The following is a 20,161-nucleotide window of genomic DNA, read 5'->3' on the forward strand; positions in this document are numbered from 1 at the left end:
TTATGGAAGACATTACTATATAAAAAAATTTAGTAGTTGCCATTTTTCTTTAACCTTGCATTCTTTTAAGTTCGCCCCTCCCCCCGAGAAATCCTGGCTTCGCCACTGCTTAGCCCTATAGTCCAGCGAGAAATTATATTTTAATGAACAGTGTCAGTCCATATTTTATACCATCTCCCACTAAGAGGGCCAAAGAGCCATAGGCCAAACATAACCATTTGACCAAAAACTCATCTCCAACCAAAATGCTCAAAGGGCCATGAACCAAAAATAACCCCCTCAATAATTTATTATTTTAATTGAATTAATATGGTTAATTAAATTAAACTATCATATGAAAATAAGGTTTTCAGACATATTTTGAGTGTTACTTGCCATAGTAATGAAGAAAAAGTGGTATTCTTGTACCTGCCACAAAGTCAGTCTTGACATTCTAGCGCTGAAGGGTTGGGCTGGCTGACTGGAAATGGCGAGCTCACTGGCCTGATTTGGGGGGTTTTGGTTCGGTGGGGCCTACAAACCCTTTGACCTAGCCCTTGATTGGAAACACTTTTCATGTTATTTCGAGTTATTTTTAGCCCTATAGCCTTTTGACCAAATAGTTAGAGATGCCCAACAATCCACTTAAAAACCGTTTCCCACGCGATAGTAGGGCTGGGTATTGCTGTGTTTTGAAAAAAAAAACTATTTCTGTTGTTCTGTGAGAATAAGCTCATTTTTACTGTTTCACGTTTTCAGCTTTTTCATCCAAAACTGTGAAAATAAGCTGCTTTTAAGTATTTACCAAACATCTTTTTGAGCTCAGTTTTTTTTTATACTCACTTTTTATAAAAGCACCTCAACATTAAACCAGTGCTTAAAAACATATAAATTTTTATGGCAGATGTAACTAAAAGTGCTCTTTAGCCATTCCACTAGCATTCCCCAACAGGTCCATATGTATACACAAAAAAAGGAAAACTTTGGAGTGAGTAAATCAATCACTGAAAAGAGTAATAGGGAGACCCCATATTTATATTATATTGATGTACTTATCATATAATAAGTGATTTATACAACTAAAATGAGATAAATTTATTAATTGGCACGGTATGTATACATGACTTGCAAATCAGATGATACACCAGGTACGACAGTTCGTTACAGCCCGGCGCCTTCTCTCTCCTCTGCCAAGTATCTCTCTCCCGTTTCTCATTCATTCTCTCTCAACCCAAAACGCAGACGCACAAGCCATGGAACGCAAGATTTCTTTCCTCCCTCACCTCCTCGCCTTTCTCTCTCTTCACCTCCTCCTCCTCTCTCCTCTCGCCGCCGCGAAGCTCACGAACCCTCCCGGGCTCGCCAGGTCCAGCTTCCCTTCCGTGCACGCGAAGCAGCTGATCAGAGCCTTCAATCTCTTCCCCGAGGAAGACATCAACATCATCGACGCCCCCGATTCCTCGACCACCGCCGTCGCCGACGCGCCGAGGCTCGTCGAGAAGCGCTTTAAGCTCCCCAACCTCGTGGACTCCGGTGACTCCATTGAGGACCTCGGCCACCATGCCGGTTACTATAAGATCGAGCATTCTCATGCCGCTAAGTGAGCTTCGTAATCTCTTTAAATTTCGTCGTCTTTATGATACTTTGAACTGTTAATTTCGCGCTGCATGGTGGATTTGAAGTAATTTAGGGGTTTTTGTTTTGATCTCATTTGAACTTTAGGGTTTTAGGCAGAAAATTTATGCTTAGCTGGACCTCAACTTAAGAAAATAGGTCCTCAAATTATGCAAAATTTTGGATTTTTTCGATTGTATAGTGAATTTAGCTGCCCGCTTCGTGTTCTTACTATTCAATTTTTGTGGTAATGTAGGATGTTTTACCTCTTCTTCGAATCTCGCACCAACAAGAAGGATCCTGTTGTTATTTGGTTGACTGGCGGTCCGGGGTGCAGCAGTGAATTGGCTGTATTTTACGAAAATGGTCCTTTCACCATCGCAAATAACTTGTCCCTTGTGTGGAACGAGTATGGCTGGGATAACGTAATATGAAACTCTCTGTCACTTTATGCTTCGTTGTTATGTTTGGATGTGATTGTTTATTGCCGGCGTGAGCAATGTTAACAGATTGAAAGTTGCAACCGCTATCTTAGAATCTCTGCTATTGACTAATTCATTTCTGCCCATATGACGAGATAATTACACACGTATGTGACTGAACATTTGATAGGAGAGGTTTTAAAACATGTCCTAGAAGTATTTGTGGTAATATTTTGTTCTTAGTTATCGTTCATAGAACCTTTTCCAAATCATGTTGCACTGGAATGAAAGTGACTCGAAGACACACCTCTTCACTTATATTTACTTTTACCTGCATGATATCTGAGGCTGTCACTGGTTATATGTGTCCTACTTCTGTAAGTCAGAGCTTGATGCTGTTGGATGATTTGGGATGATCATATAATGTTAGTCATCCAAATAAGAATCATTTGGAAATGATGGAACTTGATGTCAGCTCATTCTTCATTTTCCGGAGACGTAACCAATATTTTGATACACTTTCTGTTTTGCAGGCATCTAACCTTCTGTATGTCGACCAGCCTATCGGGACTGGCTTTAGTTATAGTAGTGACAGACGTGACATTCGTCACTCTGAAGATGGTGTTAGTAATGACCTCTATGACTTCTTACAGGTATGTCATTATCCTTCATTTATAAAGCAGTAATGTTAAGTATAATTTTCACAAACTGTATGAGCTTTTAGTTTCCTATAAACATATCACCAAATGGCAGTTATTTTGTGTATGGAATATGTATACACACATACATGTATATATACACACACAGACACACATATGTATGTATATATTAATGTCATTCTCAAACTTCACTGCAGTGCCTTTTAGTCGAAAAACTGCATGATTATTAACTTGAGAATTTGGAGGAAAGCAAACATCTTAGATGTTTAACGTTTATTGCTGTAATGGATAGTAATATGACTTATTGCCTATCTACGATATTAGGCCTTCTTTGCTGAGCACCCTGAGTTGGCAGAGAATGACTTTTTTATAACTGGAGAATCATATGCTGGACACTACATTCCAGCTGTTGCTGCTCGAGTTCACCGAGGAAACAAAGCTAAAGAAGGAATTCATATAAATTTAAAGGTTATATATCTCAAATATACACTAGCTTGATAATTGTAATGGGTCATATCGTGGTTTATTAAGTTAAGAAAAACTTGTTGAACAGGGATTTGCCATTGGCAATGGGCTTACTGATCCTGCAATCCAGTATAAAGCTTACACAGATTTTGCGTTGGACAATGGCTTAATCACAAACACTTCCTATAATCTCATTAACAAAGTGCTTCCAGTCTGTGAAATGGCTATAAAGCTCTGTGGTAAGTGACATTTTAGTGGCCCCTTCCTCATTTTTTTTTTTGTCTCTTTTTTTTTTCTTTTCAAATTTCTATTACCGTGTTTTTATCTTTAGACCCTATGACATGCGAATTTGTTAATTAGAATTTGCAGTTCTTTTGATCATTTTCATGTTAACGCGTTAGGGGTGGCTCCTTTCTTTTATATCCCATCTCTATGTATTTCTTTCTCTCTTTTCTAAGTTATGAATGTTTTATTTGTATTATGCAAGAGTGTCTTTACATATTAGCCACATTAATTGGTTACTGCTGCTGTTTAAATAACATATACTTCTGTTGTTTCAGGCACTGATGGTACAGTCTCTTGCGTGGCTTCGTATTTTGTTTGCAATACCATATTCACTAGCATCATTGCGAAGGCTGGAAACATAAATGTAAGAAGATCAGTTACTCATTATTATCAGAATGATTGCTCCTTAATCTTTATGTTGTCATTTTATTATTCTACATGTTCTTTTCCAAAAAAGCACATGAAACTTATTGCTCTGAAAATTTGAAGGAAATGGTTCACATGACTCAATTAAAGAGGCGGAAACTAATGTGTTTCTACAATTGCATGTTCTTAAACATTTTTTTTTTTTGCCTGAACCTCAGCCAGGAAATATTTATTGTTATTAGCAAATTTCGTGAGCATTTGGTATTCCACTAATGATCTGAAGTTTGACAGAATTTTTCTAATATTATGAATATGCAGTACTATGACATCAGGAAGAAGTGTGAGGGTAGCCTTTGCTACGACTTCTCAAACATGGAGAAATTCCTGAACCAGAAACCTGTTAGAGAGTCACTTGGAGTTGGGGACAGAAAATTTGTTTCATGCAGCACTACAGTGTATCTTGCCATGTTGGTCGACTGGATGAGGAACCTCGAAGTGGGCATCCCTACTCTTCTCGAGGACGGAATTCAACTGCTTGTGTATGCAGGAGAATATGATCTAATCTGCAACTGGCTTGGTAGACCTCTAGGCTTTATCTGATACGACATGCCAAACCACTCGTTAAATATATTTTCTTTTAATTTGTGATGTGTAATTCTTACCCGTGCATATAAATTTGTATGCGATAGGTAACTCAAGATGGGTCCATGCCATGGAATGGTCTGGTCAGAAAGAGTTTGTGTCTTCTCCGGAAGTTCCTTTTGTTGTCGATGATTCAGAAGCAGGAGTTCTCAAGAACTATGGGCCTCTTAGTTTCCTTAAGGTCTCTTTCTCTGTCCTTTTCCCTTACATATCTAGATTTCTCTCTCACACATATCTGTATTCCATCCATCCATAGACAATGATTAATTACCGATCCCGATTGCTGAACTAGTTATATGGTATGCTATCTTGCAACAAACAGGTCCATGACGCCGGTCATATGGTTCCAATGGACCAACCCAAGGCTGCACTAGAGATGCTGAGGAGGTGGACTCAGGGATCACTTGCTGAATCCGCAAGGGAACCAGAAAAACTGGTTGCTCAGATGTGATTTTGCGCAGGAACATGAACGGAGTGAAGAGTATAGGATGGATTATACGCTTGTAAATATTTTGCCTAGACTGGTGAAGCTAATAGTGTTTCTAGACAATGTGCTACGTTTGCTTACACCACTTTTAAGATGAATCAGAAAGACTGCTTGTGGATAAGTATCTGTAGTCTTATATACGATTTACGCCTTGTGGATAAGTAATATGATCTTCCAACAGCCAACAGAGAGCATTCATCTTTGCATACGAGATAGAAGCAGAGGGATATTCCTCTATCAGTCTCCGGTTACGAGAATTTATTCTACACTCGAGATTCTATCTTACAAGTTGCAACCATGAGAGTGTATCAACATAAGATACACTTGCCGAATCACCTGTAAGTGGCGGTTAGTTTCTCTCCTATTGTTGTCGATCTTATGTGTCTTCTCGTGCAGATACAACAGTTTCTGAAACAGCTAGATGGAGAATTCCTCAAGATAATCATGTCATCGCTTACAAGAGTGGGATGAATGTTACGCAGGCATGTCTCCTGCAAAAAGCATGAATATGTGCAGCAAAGGAAACAGTATCAGTGAATTTCCATTTACTCCCCCGGCCGCTTTTTCTGTACATGAATATGTGCAGCTCAGCATGTCTGGTGGTACGGGAGAACGTCCTTTTGCTGATATCGTTACCTATATTCCATACGGGGTCATTCATAACAAACCTATACCTTCCCTATTTACTCAACTATCCTTGCAGAACGGGACTCCTTGTATATCGGTAGGTGATTCTTGACCGTTGATCGCTGTTAAACCTACATTTGAATTTGACCAACAGTTAATAGGCGATTGATCGCATACTAAACATAGCAAAAATCCCAAAATATTTCCCTGATCTAAGAAAACTCTCGGACCGGGAAAATATGGAAACACAACTAGGGGTGGGTTCGGTTCAAATCGGTTCGGTTTTTTGCCAAAACCGAAATCGAACCGAACTTTCGGTTTGGTTCGGTTCAATTTTTTTCGGTTCGGTTTTTTCCGGTTCGATTTCGGTTTTTTTTTCAAAAAATGAAAAAATTTGAAATCAACATATCTAACACAATCATAACATAAATATTCCGACTAGACTTAATGAAAATAAACATTTAAAGTTCAACTAGAATTATAACATAAAGGTTTTTTTTAAATATTTTGGGTTTAAAGTTTAACTGTAAATAGATTTCTTTTTAGATGATGATGATGGAGTACGACCTTTAACTGTAAATAGATTTCTTTTTAGACGATGATGATGGAGTACGACCTTATTCATTCCTCTCTCTCTCTCTCTCTCTCTCTCTCTCTCTCTCTATATATATATATATATATATATATATATATATATATATGTATATATATATATGTATGTATGTATTCTTCACTAGCAATAAGATAAACATTCTATAATATACTATTTATTTTGATTATTGTCTAGGGAACAATTTTTGATATTTTCTTTATCTTTATGGTCCGAATTTTTTGTATCCATATATGTGGTTACACAATATAATTTCTACATTCCGTGTTCAGCTTCTACCACCAACAAATTTTGAAGAGGTGTTCATCAATATTTTTGAATATATTGATATACTTTTCAAAATTGTTAGGCCACAGAAGCTACTATACTTGGCCATAGGTGAGAAAGTTTGAATTTTGTTTTTGATCTCGTAGTGTTTAATAAACTCATGAGACTTTTATACGCTATTTGCTTTCCCTAATCAACTGCAGTGCAGTTGAGATATGTGTTCTTATATATGTGTTGCACTTAATGATATAAACTAGAAATATTGCATGTAATGGTATAAGTTCTAATTTTTGTTGTAGATGGAGAGGCTGAGAAGACAATTTGAATTGGAAAGCAAACAAATCCTACTAAAGCAGCAGTCCGAAGTATCATATTCTAATATAATAAAATCAAATAATTAAAAAAATAAAATTAAAAAAATATTAATTTAATTATTTCGGTTCGGTTCGCTTTGGTTCGGTTTCTAGACCACCAAAACCGAACCGAACCAAAAGAGTTCGGTTCGATTCGGTTTTTTCAATTCGGTTCGATTTTTTCGTTCTGTTCGGTTTTTTCGGTTTCGATTCGGTTTGGTTTTCGATTTTTTTCGGTTTTCGATTTTTTAAACCCACCCCTAAACACAACGGATGCTTGAAGCTATGATCAGATGCTATGTTGATGCATAAAACCAGAGGGGTCTTGGGACAACGTAAATCCGACCGTAAATCTGCAAGAAAGTAAGAACACAAGAGGTATCGTGGTTCACCCCAATGTTTGGGTTACGTCCTAACTGATATTGTGTTTCTCTATTTGTGAGAGGATTGTGAGGGAGAGAGAGCTTTGAATATGAGAGTGAGGCTTGAGGTTTGTGAGGGTGAGGATGCCCTTTTATAGAATAAAGGCTCATCACTTATTACATATTTGCCCCTTCATTTATTACATAATTACATTTGAGTCCCCCGAGTATTTATACGAGGTCTAAATACGGAGACCTTAAGTATGGTACAAACAGTAGCCCCCCAAGTCTTCAGTCAAGAGTCTTTTGGCTGGAGACTTGAAATTCAGTCCATGTGTGGGCCGAAGTAACTAGATGTCGTCTAGGACTGATACTCGATATGAGGTGATGCTCAATCTGAAATGATGCTCAACTAGAAGTAGCACATGTTGCGAGGCTGCTCGGCTTATGGCTTATGTTGCCTTGGTTGGCTCGGCTTGTAGCGTTAAAGGTGAGGGAGTTCCTTTTATAAAATAAAGGATCGCTCATCAGTACATAAATGATGGACTAGAGTTGATGCTCGCGATGAGGCGATTGCTCAACAGGCGACGATGCTCTCTAATGATGGTGAAGGAGTCCCTTTTATAGAATAATGGCTCGTTCCTCAATACATAAGTGATGGGTTAGAAGTGATGCTCACGGCGAGGCAGTTGCTCAGCAGGCGGCGATGCTCTCTAATGATGGTGAGGGAGTCCCTTTTATAGAATAAGGGCTCGCTCCTCAATACATAAGTTATGGGTTAGGAGTGATGCTCGTGGCGAGGCGGTTGCTCAGCAGGCGACGATGCTCTCTAATGATGGTGAGGGAGTCCCTTTTATAGAATAAGGGCTTGCTCCTCAATACATAAATGATGGGCTAGAGTTGATGCTCGCGGCGAGGCGGTTGCTCAACAAGCGGTAATACTCTCTAATGATGGTGAGGGGGTCCCTTTTATAGAATAAGGGCTCGCTCCTCAATACATAAGTGATGGGTGCTCTCTAATGAAAGTGAGGGAGTCCCTTTTATAAAATAAGGGTTCGCTCCTCAATACATGAATAATGGGTTAAGTCCCTCAAGCATTTTTCATGAGGCCCATTTATGGAAGCCCAATATATGGTACATAGTGTAGTCCCCCAAGTCTTTAGTCAATAGAGGCTGTTGGCTGGAGACTTCAAATTCAATCCATGTATGGGCCGAAGTGGCGATTGATCGGAGGCGATCTTTGTATACCATGCACTGAAGCTTTGTAGGTGAAGCTTTGAAGCTAGAGCTTTTGTAAATGAAGTTTTTGAAGCTGGAGCTCTTGAAGTTGGAGCTCTCGAAGCTGGAGCTCTGTACATGAAGCTTTCGAAACTAATTAACATGAATGATGCTCATGAATGTTTATGTTGATTGACATGAGTGATGCTCATGGATGTTGACATGAGTGATGCTCTTGAATGTTGACATGAGTGATGCTCATAAATGTTGACATGAATGATGATCATGAATAGTTATGTATGATTGACATGAATGATACTCATGAATGTTTATGTATGATTGACATGAATGATGTTCTTTTTGTTTTTTGATTTATGTTTCGATGATTTGTTCGGTTTTTGCTGTTTTTGATTGAGAAAAGTAATTGTTGATGCACAAAATCAGTGGGGACTTTGTACAACAGAAAGTGTTAAGTTTGTGACCTTCGCTAGATTGCTCCGATCACTAGTGTGGATAAGTATGTAAACGGATAGAGACATGGAAGCAAACACAAGATATACGTGGTTCACCCAGATTGGCTACGTCCACAGAGTAGAGGAGTTCTCATTAATTGTGAAGGGCTTACACAAGTACATAGGTTCAAGCTCTCCTTTAGTGAGTACTAGTGAATGATTTAGTACAAATGACATTCGGAAATATTGTGGGAGAATGATCTCCTTTTATAGAAAAGTTTCTAGCTTTGTTTTGATATTGACACGTGTCATGTTGTGATTAGCTTATGATGTTGACACGTGTCGCGCTATGATTGGCTTTTGATGTCGACACGTGTCACGCTATGATTTGCCTCCTGGTTGGAGGGAAACTCTTCTGGGTTCTTGACGGTATAACGTTGACCAGTGCTCAGTAGTTTCGGGATTGGTCAAGTATGGTACAAAAAATAGTCAATGTGATGCTGGTTTAGCTGAGCAACAGAGTAGTAATGTAGTTGGGGTTTTAGATTATATGGGATTGGATTGTAAATTTCGTTGCAAGTTGTTTCGAAAGCATGATCAAATATCTTTGCTTGTTAGATACACATACTTAAGCTATGCAATTATGCATGATGTTCATTTTCAGATTAGTTGGTGGCATAATATTTTCACATTGTAGCATTTTTGTATCATACTTAGGGCCTCCGTATTTAGACCTCGTATAAATACTCGGATGACTCAAATGTAATTATGTAATAAATGAAGGGGCAAATATGTAATAAGTGAGGAACCCTTATTCTATAAAAGGGTCTCCTCACCCTTACAAACCTCAAGCCTCACTCTCATATTCAAAGCTCTTTTTCCCTCACAATCCTCTCACAAATAGATAAATACAATATCAGTGTGGACGTAGCCCAAACATTGGGGTGAACCACGATACCTCTTGTGTTCTTACTTTCTTGCAGATTCACGGTCGGATTTACGTTGTCCCAAGATCCCTCCGATTTTTTGCATCAACATTTGGCGCCGTCTGTGGGAAGGGATACAAAAAGAGTCAGGCCTTCTATTATTTCCGAATGTCATTTGTACTAAATCATTCACTAGTACTCATTAAATGAGAGATTGAGCCTATGTACTTGTGTAAGCCCTTCACAATTAATAAGAACTCATCTACTCCATGGACGTAGTCAATCTGGGTGAACCACGTATATCTTGTGTTTGCTTCCCTGTCTCTATCAATTTACATACTTATCCACACTAGTGACCAGAGTAATCTAGCGAAGGTCACAAACTTAACAATTTCTGTTGTACCAAAGTCCCCATTGATTTTGTGCATCAACAACTACTTTTCTCAATCAAAAACAGCAAAAACCGAACAAATCATCAAAACATAAATCAAAAAACAAAAAGAACATTGAAATCCCTCAATTCCAAACAAAACCCACCTCCCAAAATCAACTAAAACCCTTCACCAAATCACTCAATCTTCATCATCACTCTCATCACTAAAGTAACCAGCTTTCTTCAGAACCTTCTTCTTCTTCTCCTCCGCCTCCGCATCTGCCCCCAACCGCAACCTTAGATTAGCCACATCATCCAGCACCGACGCCCAATTATCATCCTCAAACTTCTCACCACCACTATCATACTCTTCCTCGTCCACACGCGCCACCCTGTCGCCATTACCATTACCACCGCCACCGCCACCTCTTCTCACTCGCTTCGACAACGGCTGCTCCCTGGGCTCCAGCTGGTTCTTCGGGCACTCATACGACAAGTGCCCCTCTTCGCCACACTCATAGCACCGGCTCTTGTCCTTATACTCCCTCTTACGAATGAATTCGACCGCCCGACCGTTGTCGGCAACGATGAAAGTGAAGAGTTTCATCCTGTTAAGTATCTTCTCGTGCATCTCACTCGCTGCCACGGAAGCATCAGTGTAGGACACAAATTGGACGAAGGCGATGCCGCGGCTCTGGCAAGTCTTACGATTCTTGAGGACGGTGACTTAGGAATCTTGCCGAAGTAGGAGAAGAAGGTGTGGAGATCCAAATTGGTAAGGGAGTAGTCGAGTTGGAGAAATTGAGGGTCAATTTCGATGGCGCTAAGGTTCCTAAGTCGGACGCACTTACAGTTTTTCGGTTAGTGGGTTTTCGAGTTTGTGGGGCGGAGGAGGCGTAACGATAGTAGAAGGTGTCATATTTGTCTTCATTGCTGTTTTTCTTATTCTTCTTCCTTTTTTCCGTCATTGTCGATGCCACTCTCGAAGCTCCCAACTTTCAGTCAGAGATGAGGATAGTGGGCCTCAATCAAAAGCATTCAAGAAACTTACATCCACCCCGTTGCGTACGAGGTGATTTTCTTACGGACCTGATCGGATTTCACCTAGAAAATGAGAACCTCCTCAAAATGAATTTTAAATATTTTCAATTTTCTCCAATATCTTAACACAATTATTTCACCAAACAATATTGCTTGGAACAAAGTCGAATAGTTAAAGATCATATATTACACTTTCTTCCTATTCTTCCTTGTTTCGTAATGAACAATATATCAAAAAGTCACACAATCTTCTTAGCAAAAAAAAAATAAAAAATCACATAATTGTTGCTTACCTCCATACAATTCACATGTCTCACATAATTGTTGCTTACCTCCACAATTCACATGTCTCAGTTCTCAGACTCATAATGTTATAGCATACATACTATTCTTCTTCTTCTTCTTCTTCTTGGGCATAAAATGCCAAAAGCACTTGCATTTATCAAATCAACACTTACATGAACAACAACATGCCAACAAAAATTGACTTGAAAAAACCTCACTGTCGTATGTTTTATTATTTTGCTGATGTGATGTGCTCAAAATAAATGGTTAGATTGGCCCAAGTGTTACGTGTTCATGCATAAAATGATAATGTTGGAGGCAGTGTCATCATCTCTTCTTGTATATACCAAATAAGCAAACAAATCAACAAAAACCCAGAAATGCAGCTCACATATGTAATTATACGAATGCAAGACTCGACATCTTACTTGATAATATCAGACTCGTGTCTATGACCATGATGATCTTTTTAGGACACAAAAAATCACTCTTTTTTCTTTATATACTACTTAGGCAGAAAACACTAAAACACAACCCCTAAATCCAACTCAATCAGATGTAAAACAAATTCGAATATAATTTTCTAAATTCAAATTAAAAAAATCTATTTGTTTCTAAAGCCCAATTATATTAAATCACAAATTTGAATCAGATTTTGGCACACAATAGGTCAATAAGGTAGGAATCGTTTCAGACTAACCTTGATGGCCGGCATTGGAGGAATCGTCCAATTACTGTCGGAAAGCTTGAGGAGGAATTTCAATTTGAAAGATCTCAAGCAAAGTGGCTTGCTTGGTGAGGAGGAGTCGCACAAGATTTTCAATTGGAAAACAAGACGATGACCAGGCAGGGAGAAATCAGGAGGAAAGAGATGACTGCGACGCATTTTTGTCCGTGTCAAAAATGTAATAATGCAAACTTAGTAGGTGTAAAACAGGAAGCATACTATGCTTATAAACAGTATTTCAATGTGTTTTGGGTTTTAGTATAAATTAAACTAGCAAAGATACCTCGCGCTCTGCCTGCCACGGTTTGAAACCTAACCACAATTTAACACTCATCTCAAGTAATGAGACCAATTAATCTTTCCAACAATGATTCGCAACTAAGAATAAGATTGGTCCACAAATCAATAAAAAAAAAGAAAGACCAAGTGAAAATCTGAACACTATTGCGGATCCATAAATTTTATCTTGAGTGGGTGCAAAACGTGCCAACATACTTTGAACAACATATACCCTTTAAAAATGAGAACATACTACTATACTTCACAATTAAACCAAATTTAAATCAATAACCTGCGCAACTTATTGTTGTCACTTTTTATAATCAAATGTTTTCTATTTTGCTTTTTTCCTTTCCGTTGGTCGACTTCTTTGCAGCCTCTTTCTCAAACACAAACGTTTCTCAAATCTTCTCAATTTCAAAACCACACCCATCTCTAGATAATTCAGAAACCAATAAAGCAATTTAAAACATCTATCTCTAAACTATTCAGAAACCAATCAAAACAACTGAATCTGCATGATAAAATAATTTTTTCAATAACTCCAATATAATACAGAATACCAATTTCAATAACCCCAACCGTTATTCAAATCTAATAACCCAGAATACTAAATTCAACTCGAATATAATCAATAACAGCCCCAGAAGTTTAAATTCCTTACCTTGAGTAGAGAGGGATTGGAGAGACAAAGGACACCAAGTTTGAGCCTGGAAACAAGACCCTCAAAATCAGAAAAATTACAACAACAAAAAACCCTGATAATTACGCATTTTTTTCCAACGCTATGCTTTGGTTCAATCGAGAAAGGGGAATTTGCACCGCAACGTAGAAATCAAGAAATCAACAGACGAAAAACAGAAAATGGGTATTTGTAAATAATTCTTTCAATCCTTGGGTATCCAGAAAAATCACCAGAAGATATATTTCTGTTGTAAAGAACATCCTCAAATGTAAAGCATGATAAATTGCTTACCTCCCGTAAAGAGGGTTATGGAAAACGCGCGCATGGAATGTTGATGCGTCGCGTTTCACGCGTGCGCTTTGGAGCGAGTCGCCAGATTTGCGTGAACTTGTTGCGGCGGTGGTATGGGAGAACCGGTGGAGCAGCAAGGAAGAGGCGGAGGAGATTGGGATGAGTATTCGGTCCAATTCCAGAAACCAGAAAAATGACAAGATTGGTTCATCGCACGTGGATGTCACGTGAGATTGCCAAATCCGGAAGAATAAATAAAAGAAAAAAGAAGAAAACATGGTCGTTTGGAACAGAGGGAGATGGAGAGAGACGAAGCCTTCTTCTTCTTCTTCTTCCAACGAATTGAAAGCTCAGTCGCTGATTGTTGTCTCTGGACAAATATGCAGCTGAGAACAAAAGCTTCAGGTGATTCCTAATCACATTATTCTTCTGCAATCAGACACCGCCTGCCCAGTTCTAGGGTTTCCTCTGAGCCCCCTTCCCTTCTCTAAAGGTACCATTTTGCTCTTTTACTTTTCTGATTTTTCTTGTTTTTCACCTTATTTGATTGAATAAATCGGTGAAAAATCGATTTCTGAGAATTGGGTATTGGATATTTTGTTGTTTCCTGAGATGGGAATTGGTTCAAATTTGAAATCTTTACTTGTTGGCTTTTGGATTAATGATTTCGTATTTCTGTATGCATTGTGATTTGGAAGACAATAGGCAACAATTTGATTCGTAATTTCGATAGAGACTACCGGAAAGATTGAATATAACATGTCAAGATTTGATGGACTTGTAATGTGATAAGAAAAATATGGAATTATTAATAACAATCTTAAATAGTCATTTTGTTTGGTTTTTCGCGCTCGGGTGGAGCGTAGAATGAATATTTTGGAGTGCCAATCAACTATAATACAGGCAGTTGAAATAAAAGTTCTCTTATATTGTGGTTGAGTTCGTTCGACGTGCATAAACTGCGTTGTGATTCTTATGCCGAAATAGTATAGAGCCAATAAGTATAGATTCCACTTATCCTTTTCAGTTGGTAATATAGCTCTTGAGTGCCTTTTTCTGTTGAATTTCTATATCGACTAATGATGCATGAACCTACAAAGTTAATCGACTGTATTGATAAGTCTTTGTTTTTTCTTTTTTCGCGTGTACCATTTAACTTTTCTGACTTTCCGCTCTTCCTTTTTGGCTAAAACAGTGATGATGAACTGCCTTTGGCTTTGAAAAGATGCATGAGTTCTCCATCGTGGAAGGCTTTATGGGGATAACTGAAGGCTTGGGAGAGATGATTAGATACGTGGCAAATGAACCGTCAGTAGGGCTTTTTTATATTCAGCAGCACACACAAAATGCAGTGCCCAATCTTGTTAGTCTTAGAAGTAATGTTGCGGAAAAGTCTTGTGAAACAGCTTTGCACACTGAGGATTCAGAGGATTCCATAGCTATGTTGAGATCAATGAAAGAATGTGGATTCCCCGTTGCCGATGAGATGATTAGAGATATAAAGAAATCTCTAGTGCTTATGTCAACAAAGAAGCCGAAGAGAGGTGTAATCCATCAGCAAACACCAGGTTTTCAGATGGGAAGAACAAGCTCTTGGAAGCCAACAAGTTGGGTTCGTTCCCCTGGTGATGCCCAACAGGATACTGAAAGCGGTTATATTTCTACCGTAATCAAATCTGCCAGACAAAAGGCGAGTAGTTTCAAGTGGCCGCAACTTGATCCTAAAGAATTAACACAGACCTCTAGTTCTAACCCATCACTATCAGTTGCTTCTGCAAGCACCAGTTCATCTGAGCCGGATGTAGAACTTGAGGAGTTGCCCTTATCGAGTCATGTTGCTGACGAACAACAAGAAGAACAAGCTGATGGTAGCTTGTCGAGTCCTCATTTATTATCAATGGCAGAATACTATGATGAATTCAAGGCTGATGAAGAAAATAAACTACAAGAGTGGTTGGAAGGGGCCGGTAATCTAGATAATCGCAGAGGAGCAAGCGATGCAGAAAGATTTTAGCTTGTCAAAACTACGATACTGAAAGATCTTTAGCCTGTACATACTGTTTTGTTGCGTGGTATTCTCTGTGGATTGTAAAGTATACACAATTATTTGAATATTCCAGGGTGATAATAAAGATCTATTCTCTGATTCTTATTGGTTCAAGAAAACTTATGGTATTTGATTATGGTGAGTGATTTGAGTTTCATGTGGATTGGCTACCATGAATCTTGAATTCCGTCATGGCAGGAGTCGTCAATCCACTGTGACTTCGTCCATCTCATATCGGAGGATTGCGGTTGTGCTTTTGAAGGATGCACTAGTCGAATTCAATGTAAAGCTAACTAGGAGCAATAGTACTTTTGAGGATGGCTACGTGGTATAAGGCTTCTGCAAAATAGCTTTCGCTTCAAACGGATCAAAATGTGAGAGTTCTTTTATCGTTCTCTTTTCTTTATCAACAATTGTCGTCTATGAGATTTGTCATCGTTGAACAGCCAACTGTTATAAGAATTCCCGTACTAAAGCCTGTCAAGAATGCCACGTCCTAAGACTAAGCATGTACAGAATTATCTGATTGTTAATTACAAGCACCAAGCAGACAGTATTTACATGGCAAACACTGAGAAAATTCCGGGCAGCACTGGTTTGGGATCCAAATACTAATTAGTCATTCCATTGGTTTAGAGACAGATTTTCTTGCATTTTATCATATAAAATCTTGTCTAAATTGTAGCACAAGGAAAATCATAATCATGATCCGAAATCTGTTCATATTAGTTCGTAGTTCGGTAAAAAAACAACACCGTAAATCTGCGAAGATTGCTTCCTTCACACGTTAATTTAACAAGTTGTGGACCTGGAAAGATCACAACTCAAGTCTCATTCCACCAGTCAACAATCACTGGTGTCGGGCTTATTGGAAGATGGCACAGAGTTGCTCTTGCTCAATTCAATTGGATACCAAATTGCTCATTGACCCGAGTGGAGGAGAGCAAGCGGCACAAATTTCTTCTGCAATTGAGGATGGCGGCGGTGGTTATCCAGCAAAGAACATGCTGAGCAGAAAATAGATCTTGCAAGGCTTGGTAGCAGAAGGGCCAACTCCCTTGGGCCGAAGGGTGTAACAAGGCTCGCCGAGTGGAACCACTTTTTCAAGTTAAAGTTGACATCCCACCCAAGGCTCGACCAAACAAAAAGTTGGCATCTCACCCACAACAGAAAAAGGTCATCTACTCATTCTTCAACACGTCGGAATGATTTTGCCCTAACAAAATACAGAAAATAATCAGATGTCTATCGGAAAATTTTTATAACCATTTTGAAAACAAAGCAGAAGAAGAAATGGAAAGATACAGCCATTACCACAGTTGGCCATATAAGACAATTCTGACCCACTAAATATGCATAGAGTAATAAGAATATGTAAGGACCCCTTCAAGTTTACCTGGACCAAGTGCGTTGGAGGGAACTTGACTTGTGGTAGTTTCGTTGACAGTTTACCATTAACCAAGTTTCCCATTACCATTGCGCATTATTTTTGCCCTTCTGCGAAAATAAAGGAAAATAAAAAGAGAATAAATTAATAATTTAAATGAGTAAAAGAGATCAATCACATGAGAGAAAAAAGAAATGCATGAATTATCTACGAAACAGAAGATTCAGAGCTCATACCTGACCAATTTTTGTTTCAAATTGTCAGCTTTCAGCTTTGATGTCCCTACAAAAACCAATATAATTGTTATTCCCATTTATATAGTTTACTAATTCTTTCTTACTTTTCAGGAGACCATATGGATTAAAATCAGTGTGAACCACTCACCAGACTTTAAAGTCAATGAAGTTGAAGCTGGTTTGCGATTACCCCTCTCAGCTTTTATCAAGGCAATAACATAAAAACTCCCAAATTCTAAATCAGGCTCCCTAAATAAGTCTGCAAGAAGGGAAGCACAAGAATGGGCGTTCTTTGATGGGTTCCTGTTAATTTTTATCCTCAGGGCTCCAGCATTAGCATAGTGAGCCATATTAGCAGCTTCTCTAAGCCCACTAACAAAAGCGTCATGCATGGTTGCAGGATATCTCCGATTGGTAGCCTCACCTGCAAAGAAAAGTCGTCCATCTCCCACACTTTCTGCTAAAATATCATAATCATCTCCTGATGCCCCTACCGCAACATTAGAGTAAGCGCCTAGGCTGAAGGGATCGCTTCCCCATCTGGTACGGATTGTTTGGATGGGCTCTGGAACAGTAATTCCTTGTGGTTCATAAATACCTGCATTGATTTATGTCAGCACCTCATAAAATTACTATATAATCGGCAGCTATCTAATGGTTGATATATAAAAACTTGAACCACCAATGATATTAGGAATAATGATTGGGAGTAGTCATGATTAGATATAGCAAAACTCCAGAACTGGGTTTAGTGATTGTCTGCCTATTTCCTAAACATTGAAAAATACCAAGAATGGAAAAAACATGAGTATGGAATTGGTATTTAAGTTTATTTGGAATGATATTCACGGCAAAATTATATATTCTAACTTGTAAATCATTATTTATCATGATAGTTTCTATTCCATAACTAACTGTTGGGTTAACTATCGAACTTGAGGAACTTTAAATATGTATGGGAACTATGATTTCTTAACATATCATATGACCAAATCCTTTAAACACGGAATCATGTTAGAACCATATGTCTTTGTGTAATTTGTAGTCAAATATATGAGAAATGCCAATTAAACCCCAAATGGGCCATATCACCCTCAAAAACCTAGTTGCCAGCAATAACCTGCACTCTGTCACTACCATACCTAACGGTATTCACAATTCTCTCATATAAGATCGGCACATTCTCTGCCAAAGCATGCACCAGCCTTCCATTACCTCCAGGCAAGAAGCAATGGTCTCCGCCCATGTCATATGGACCATCTTGGTCCCAAAATGCAAGTGACAGTTTAGATATTAAATCTGCATTTGCTTATTCCAAATTTGCAAGATGCCAATTGTAGACATCGAAATTTCGGTAAATAAATGTTGACCGATAAATCAAAGTGTCAACGCTCATGTATTACATAAATTTTACACGTAGCATGTGACTCAACGAAAATTGAAATGAGTTGGAAAAGTCATCAAATAGGACACGTGTCAACACCTGGCAGAAACGACTTATTTCATCTGGAATATTATATTCAAAATTAGGCCTTGGAAAATTCTATAAATAGAAGCCAATTTCATTCATTTGAGGGGGACCAAAATCATTAGGCAAAAACTCTTGAAGCTCTGAAGCTCTGAAACTTCGAAGCTCTCAAGCATCCAGGTTCCCGAAGAATCAAGAAAGCGTTCTTCGTTCATCGTTCTTCCAAGATCAAGCCCGACGGCCCTTGGATCAACAATCATCCACCTTCAAGCCCAAGCCTCAACGGCCTCTTGAAGAAAGCGTTCATCGTTCATCAACTGTTCATCCTCAAGGATCAAGCCCCAACGGCCCCTTTGGATCGACAACATCAACAAATCCGCTCATTCGCTGTTCATCAAGCCCAAGCCCCGACGGCCCTTGAAGAAATCGTTCATCGTTCATCACTGTTCTTCGAGATCAAGCCCAAAAGCCCTCGAAGATCCATTCAAGCCCAAAAGCTCTCGAAGATCCGTTCGTCACTGTTCTTCGAGTTCAAGCCCAAAAGCCCTCGGAAATCCGTTCATCACTGTTCTTCAAGATCAAGCCCAAAAGCCCTTGAAGATCCGTCAATCACCATTCTTCAAAGATCAAGCCCACGACCCTTTGAAGAAACTTCTAACAGTTCATCCAAGATCAAGCCCCGACGGCCCTTGGATCAACGAAGCATCCACAAATCAACACCTTACGGAGATCGAATCAGAGGATCAAATTAGAGAGAGATTGTAACCCAAAATCATCAAATACATAATATTTGTTTGTGCGCGTTGTTCTTGTCTCTTTCGTTTCAGGAATTTTCCGTGTTCACAAATTGGCACGCCCAGTGGGACAATCTCTACCTCTCATCTCTTTCTCCGTTCAAGAAATTCGAGCACACTTCCAAAATTAATGGCTTCAAGGAAGGCTCAAACTGTTCCCGTAACTGGCGCAAAGAACAAGAGCGCCCTCGTCGCAAGAGGTGTCACTTTAGGCATCACGACTCGAAGCATGGCAAGAGCTACTTCTGCCGCCTCTTCCACCTCTGCATCAACTCTGTCAAGGGAACAAAAGCACCCAAGGCACGAGCCTTTGATCACCTTAGCCTCACTAAGGGCACCAAGGGGGGAAAGCCCAAGGAAATACTCCGAATCCATGCTCTCCGATGCCGATTCAAGCGACAGTTCAGCCATGCAAGTCATGACCATTGGAGCAACTTCAATCGATGAGCAGCTGGCTCAAATGAATGAAGCAATCGCAAGGCTAACCCGAACTGTGGAAGAAAAAGACTTGCAAATTGCAGCACTAGTCAACCGACTGGAGGCGCAGGACGGCGATAAACCTGACCCAGAGAATGATCCACTAAAGAGAAGAGAGGACGAAGAAGACGAGCCTCAGGTGGAGAAAAACAATGCGAAGCCGGAGCCAGACCAAGCAGCGGCACTCATGGGATCTCTTTCTATCCAGCAGCTGCAAGAGATGATCACCAACACCATCAAGGCACAGTACGAAGGGAGCTCACATACCTCCTTGTTCTACTCGAAGCCCTATTCCAAGAAGATTGATGCCCTAAGGATGCCAAGGGGTTATCAACCA

General features: G+C 39.3%; 3 protein-coding genes and 1 pseudogene across 4 annotated transcripts; 2 read left to right on the forward strand and 2 right to left on the reverse strand.

Moving 5' to 3' along the window:
- The first annotated feature begins 1,092 nt into the window (after positions 1–1,092).
- Positions 1,093–5,040, forward strand: LOC126628786 (serine carboxypeptidase-like). Its single transcript, XM_050298623.1, has 9 exons — positions 1,093–1,579; positions 1,850–2,018; positions 2,549–2,668; positions 2,999–3,142; positions 3,228–3,378; positions 3,700–3,788; positions 4,109–4,367; positions 4,480–4,613; positions 4,755–5,040. Exons 1-9 carry the CDS (start codon positions 1,116–1,118, stop codon positions 4,881–4,883), a joined length of 1,659 nt encoding a protein of 552 aa, XP_050154580.1. The 5' UTR covers positions 1,093–1,115; the 3' UTR covers positions 4,884–5,040.
- Positions 5,041–9,866: 4,826 nt separating this feature from the next.
- Positions 9,867–13,564, reverse strand: LOC126628788 (U11/U12 small nuclear ribonucleoprotein 31 kDa protein-like; annotated as a pseudogene).
- A 105-nt stretch (positions 13,565–13,669) lies between these two features.
- LOC126628787 (uncharacterized) lies at positions 13,670–15,561 on the forward strand. 2 transcript variants are annotated; one of them, XM_050298624.1, is made up of 2 exons: positions 13,670–13,908; positions 14,611–15,561. In XM_050298624.1, the coding sequence occupies exon 2, from the start codon at positions 14,641–14,643 to the stop codon at positions 15,427–15,429; it is 789 nt and encodes a 262-aa protein (XP_050154581.1). In that variant the 5' UTR covers positions 13,670–13,908; positions 14,611–14,640; the 3' UTR covers positions 15,430–15,561. The 2 variants fall into 2 exon arrangements, with proteins under 2 accessions (XP_050154581.1, XP_050154582.1); XM_050298625.1 differs by having other exon boundaries at positions 13,670–13,820.
- A 528-nt stretch (positions 15,562–16,089) lies between these two features.
- Positions 16,090–18,415, reverse strand: LOC126628789 (protein FLOWERING LOCUS D-like). The gene is made up of 5 exons (XM_050298626.1): positions 18,228–18,415; positions 17,234–17,683; positions 17,086–17,131; positions 16,859–16,959; positions 16,090–16,678 (listed from the first exon to the last, which is right to left on the reverse strand). The coding sequence occupies exons 2-4, from the start codon at positions 17,475–17,477 to the stop codon at positions 16,917–16,919; spliced, it is 333 nt and encodes a 110-aa protein (XP_050154583.1). The 5' UTR covers positions 17,478–17,683; positions 18,228–18,415; the 3' UTR covers positions 16,090–16,678; positions 16,859–16,916.
- Between the last annotated feature and the right edge of the window lie 1,746 nt (positions 18,416–20,161).

The sequence above is a fragment of the Malus sylvestris genome, chromosome 7 (genome assembly GCF_916048215.2).
Source record: "Malus sylvestris chromosome 7, drMalSylv7.2, whole genome shotgun sequence".
Lineage (NCBI taxonomy): Eukaryota > Viridiplantae > Streptophyta > Magnoliopsida > Rosales > Rosaceae > Malus > Malus sylvestris.

Bases quoted from the DNA above. Each gene is read 5' to 3' on its own strand.
- LOC126628789 (XM_050298626.1), bottom strand. From the start codon at position 17,477: ATGCATGACGCTTTTGTTAGTGGGCTTAGAGAAGCTGCTAATATGGCT. The intron at 17,132-17,233 runs GTGAGTGGTTCA...TGGTTTTTGTAG, and splicing joins TTCATTGACTTTAAAGTCTG to GGACATCAAAGCTGAAAGCT. The intron at 16,960-17,085 runs GTATGAGCTCTG...TTATTTTCGCAG, and splicing joins TTGAAACAAAAATTGGTCAG to AAGGGCAAAAATAATGCGCA.
- LOC126628787 (XM_050298624.1), top strand. From the start codon at position 14,641: ATGCATGAGTTCTCCATCGTGGAAGGCTTTATGGGGATAACTGAAGGC.
- LOC126628786 (XM_050298623.1), top strand. From the start codon at position 1,116: ATGATACACCAGGTACGACAGTTCGTTACAGCCCGGCGCCTTCTCTCT. The intron at 2,019-2,548 runs GTAATATGAAAC...TCTGTTTTGCAG, and splicing joins ACGAGTATGGCTGGGATAAC to GCATCTAACCTTCTGTATGT. The intron at 2,669-2,998 runs GTATGTCATTAT...CTACGATATTAG, and splicing joins ACCTCTATGACTTCTTACAG to GCCTTCTTTGCTGAGCACCC.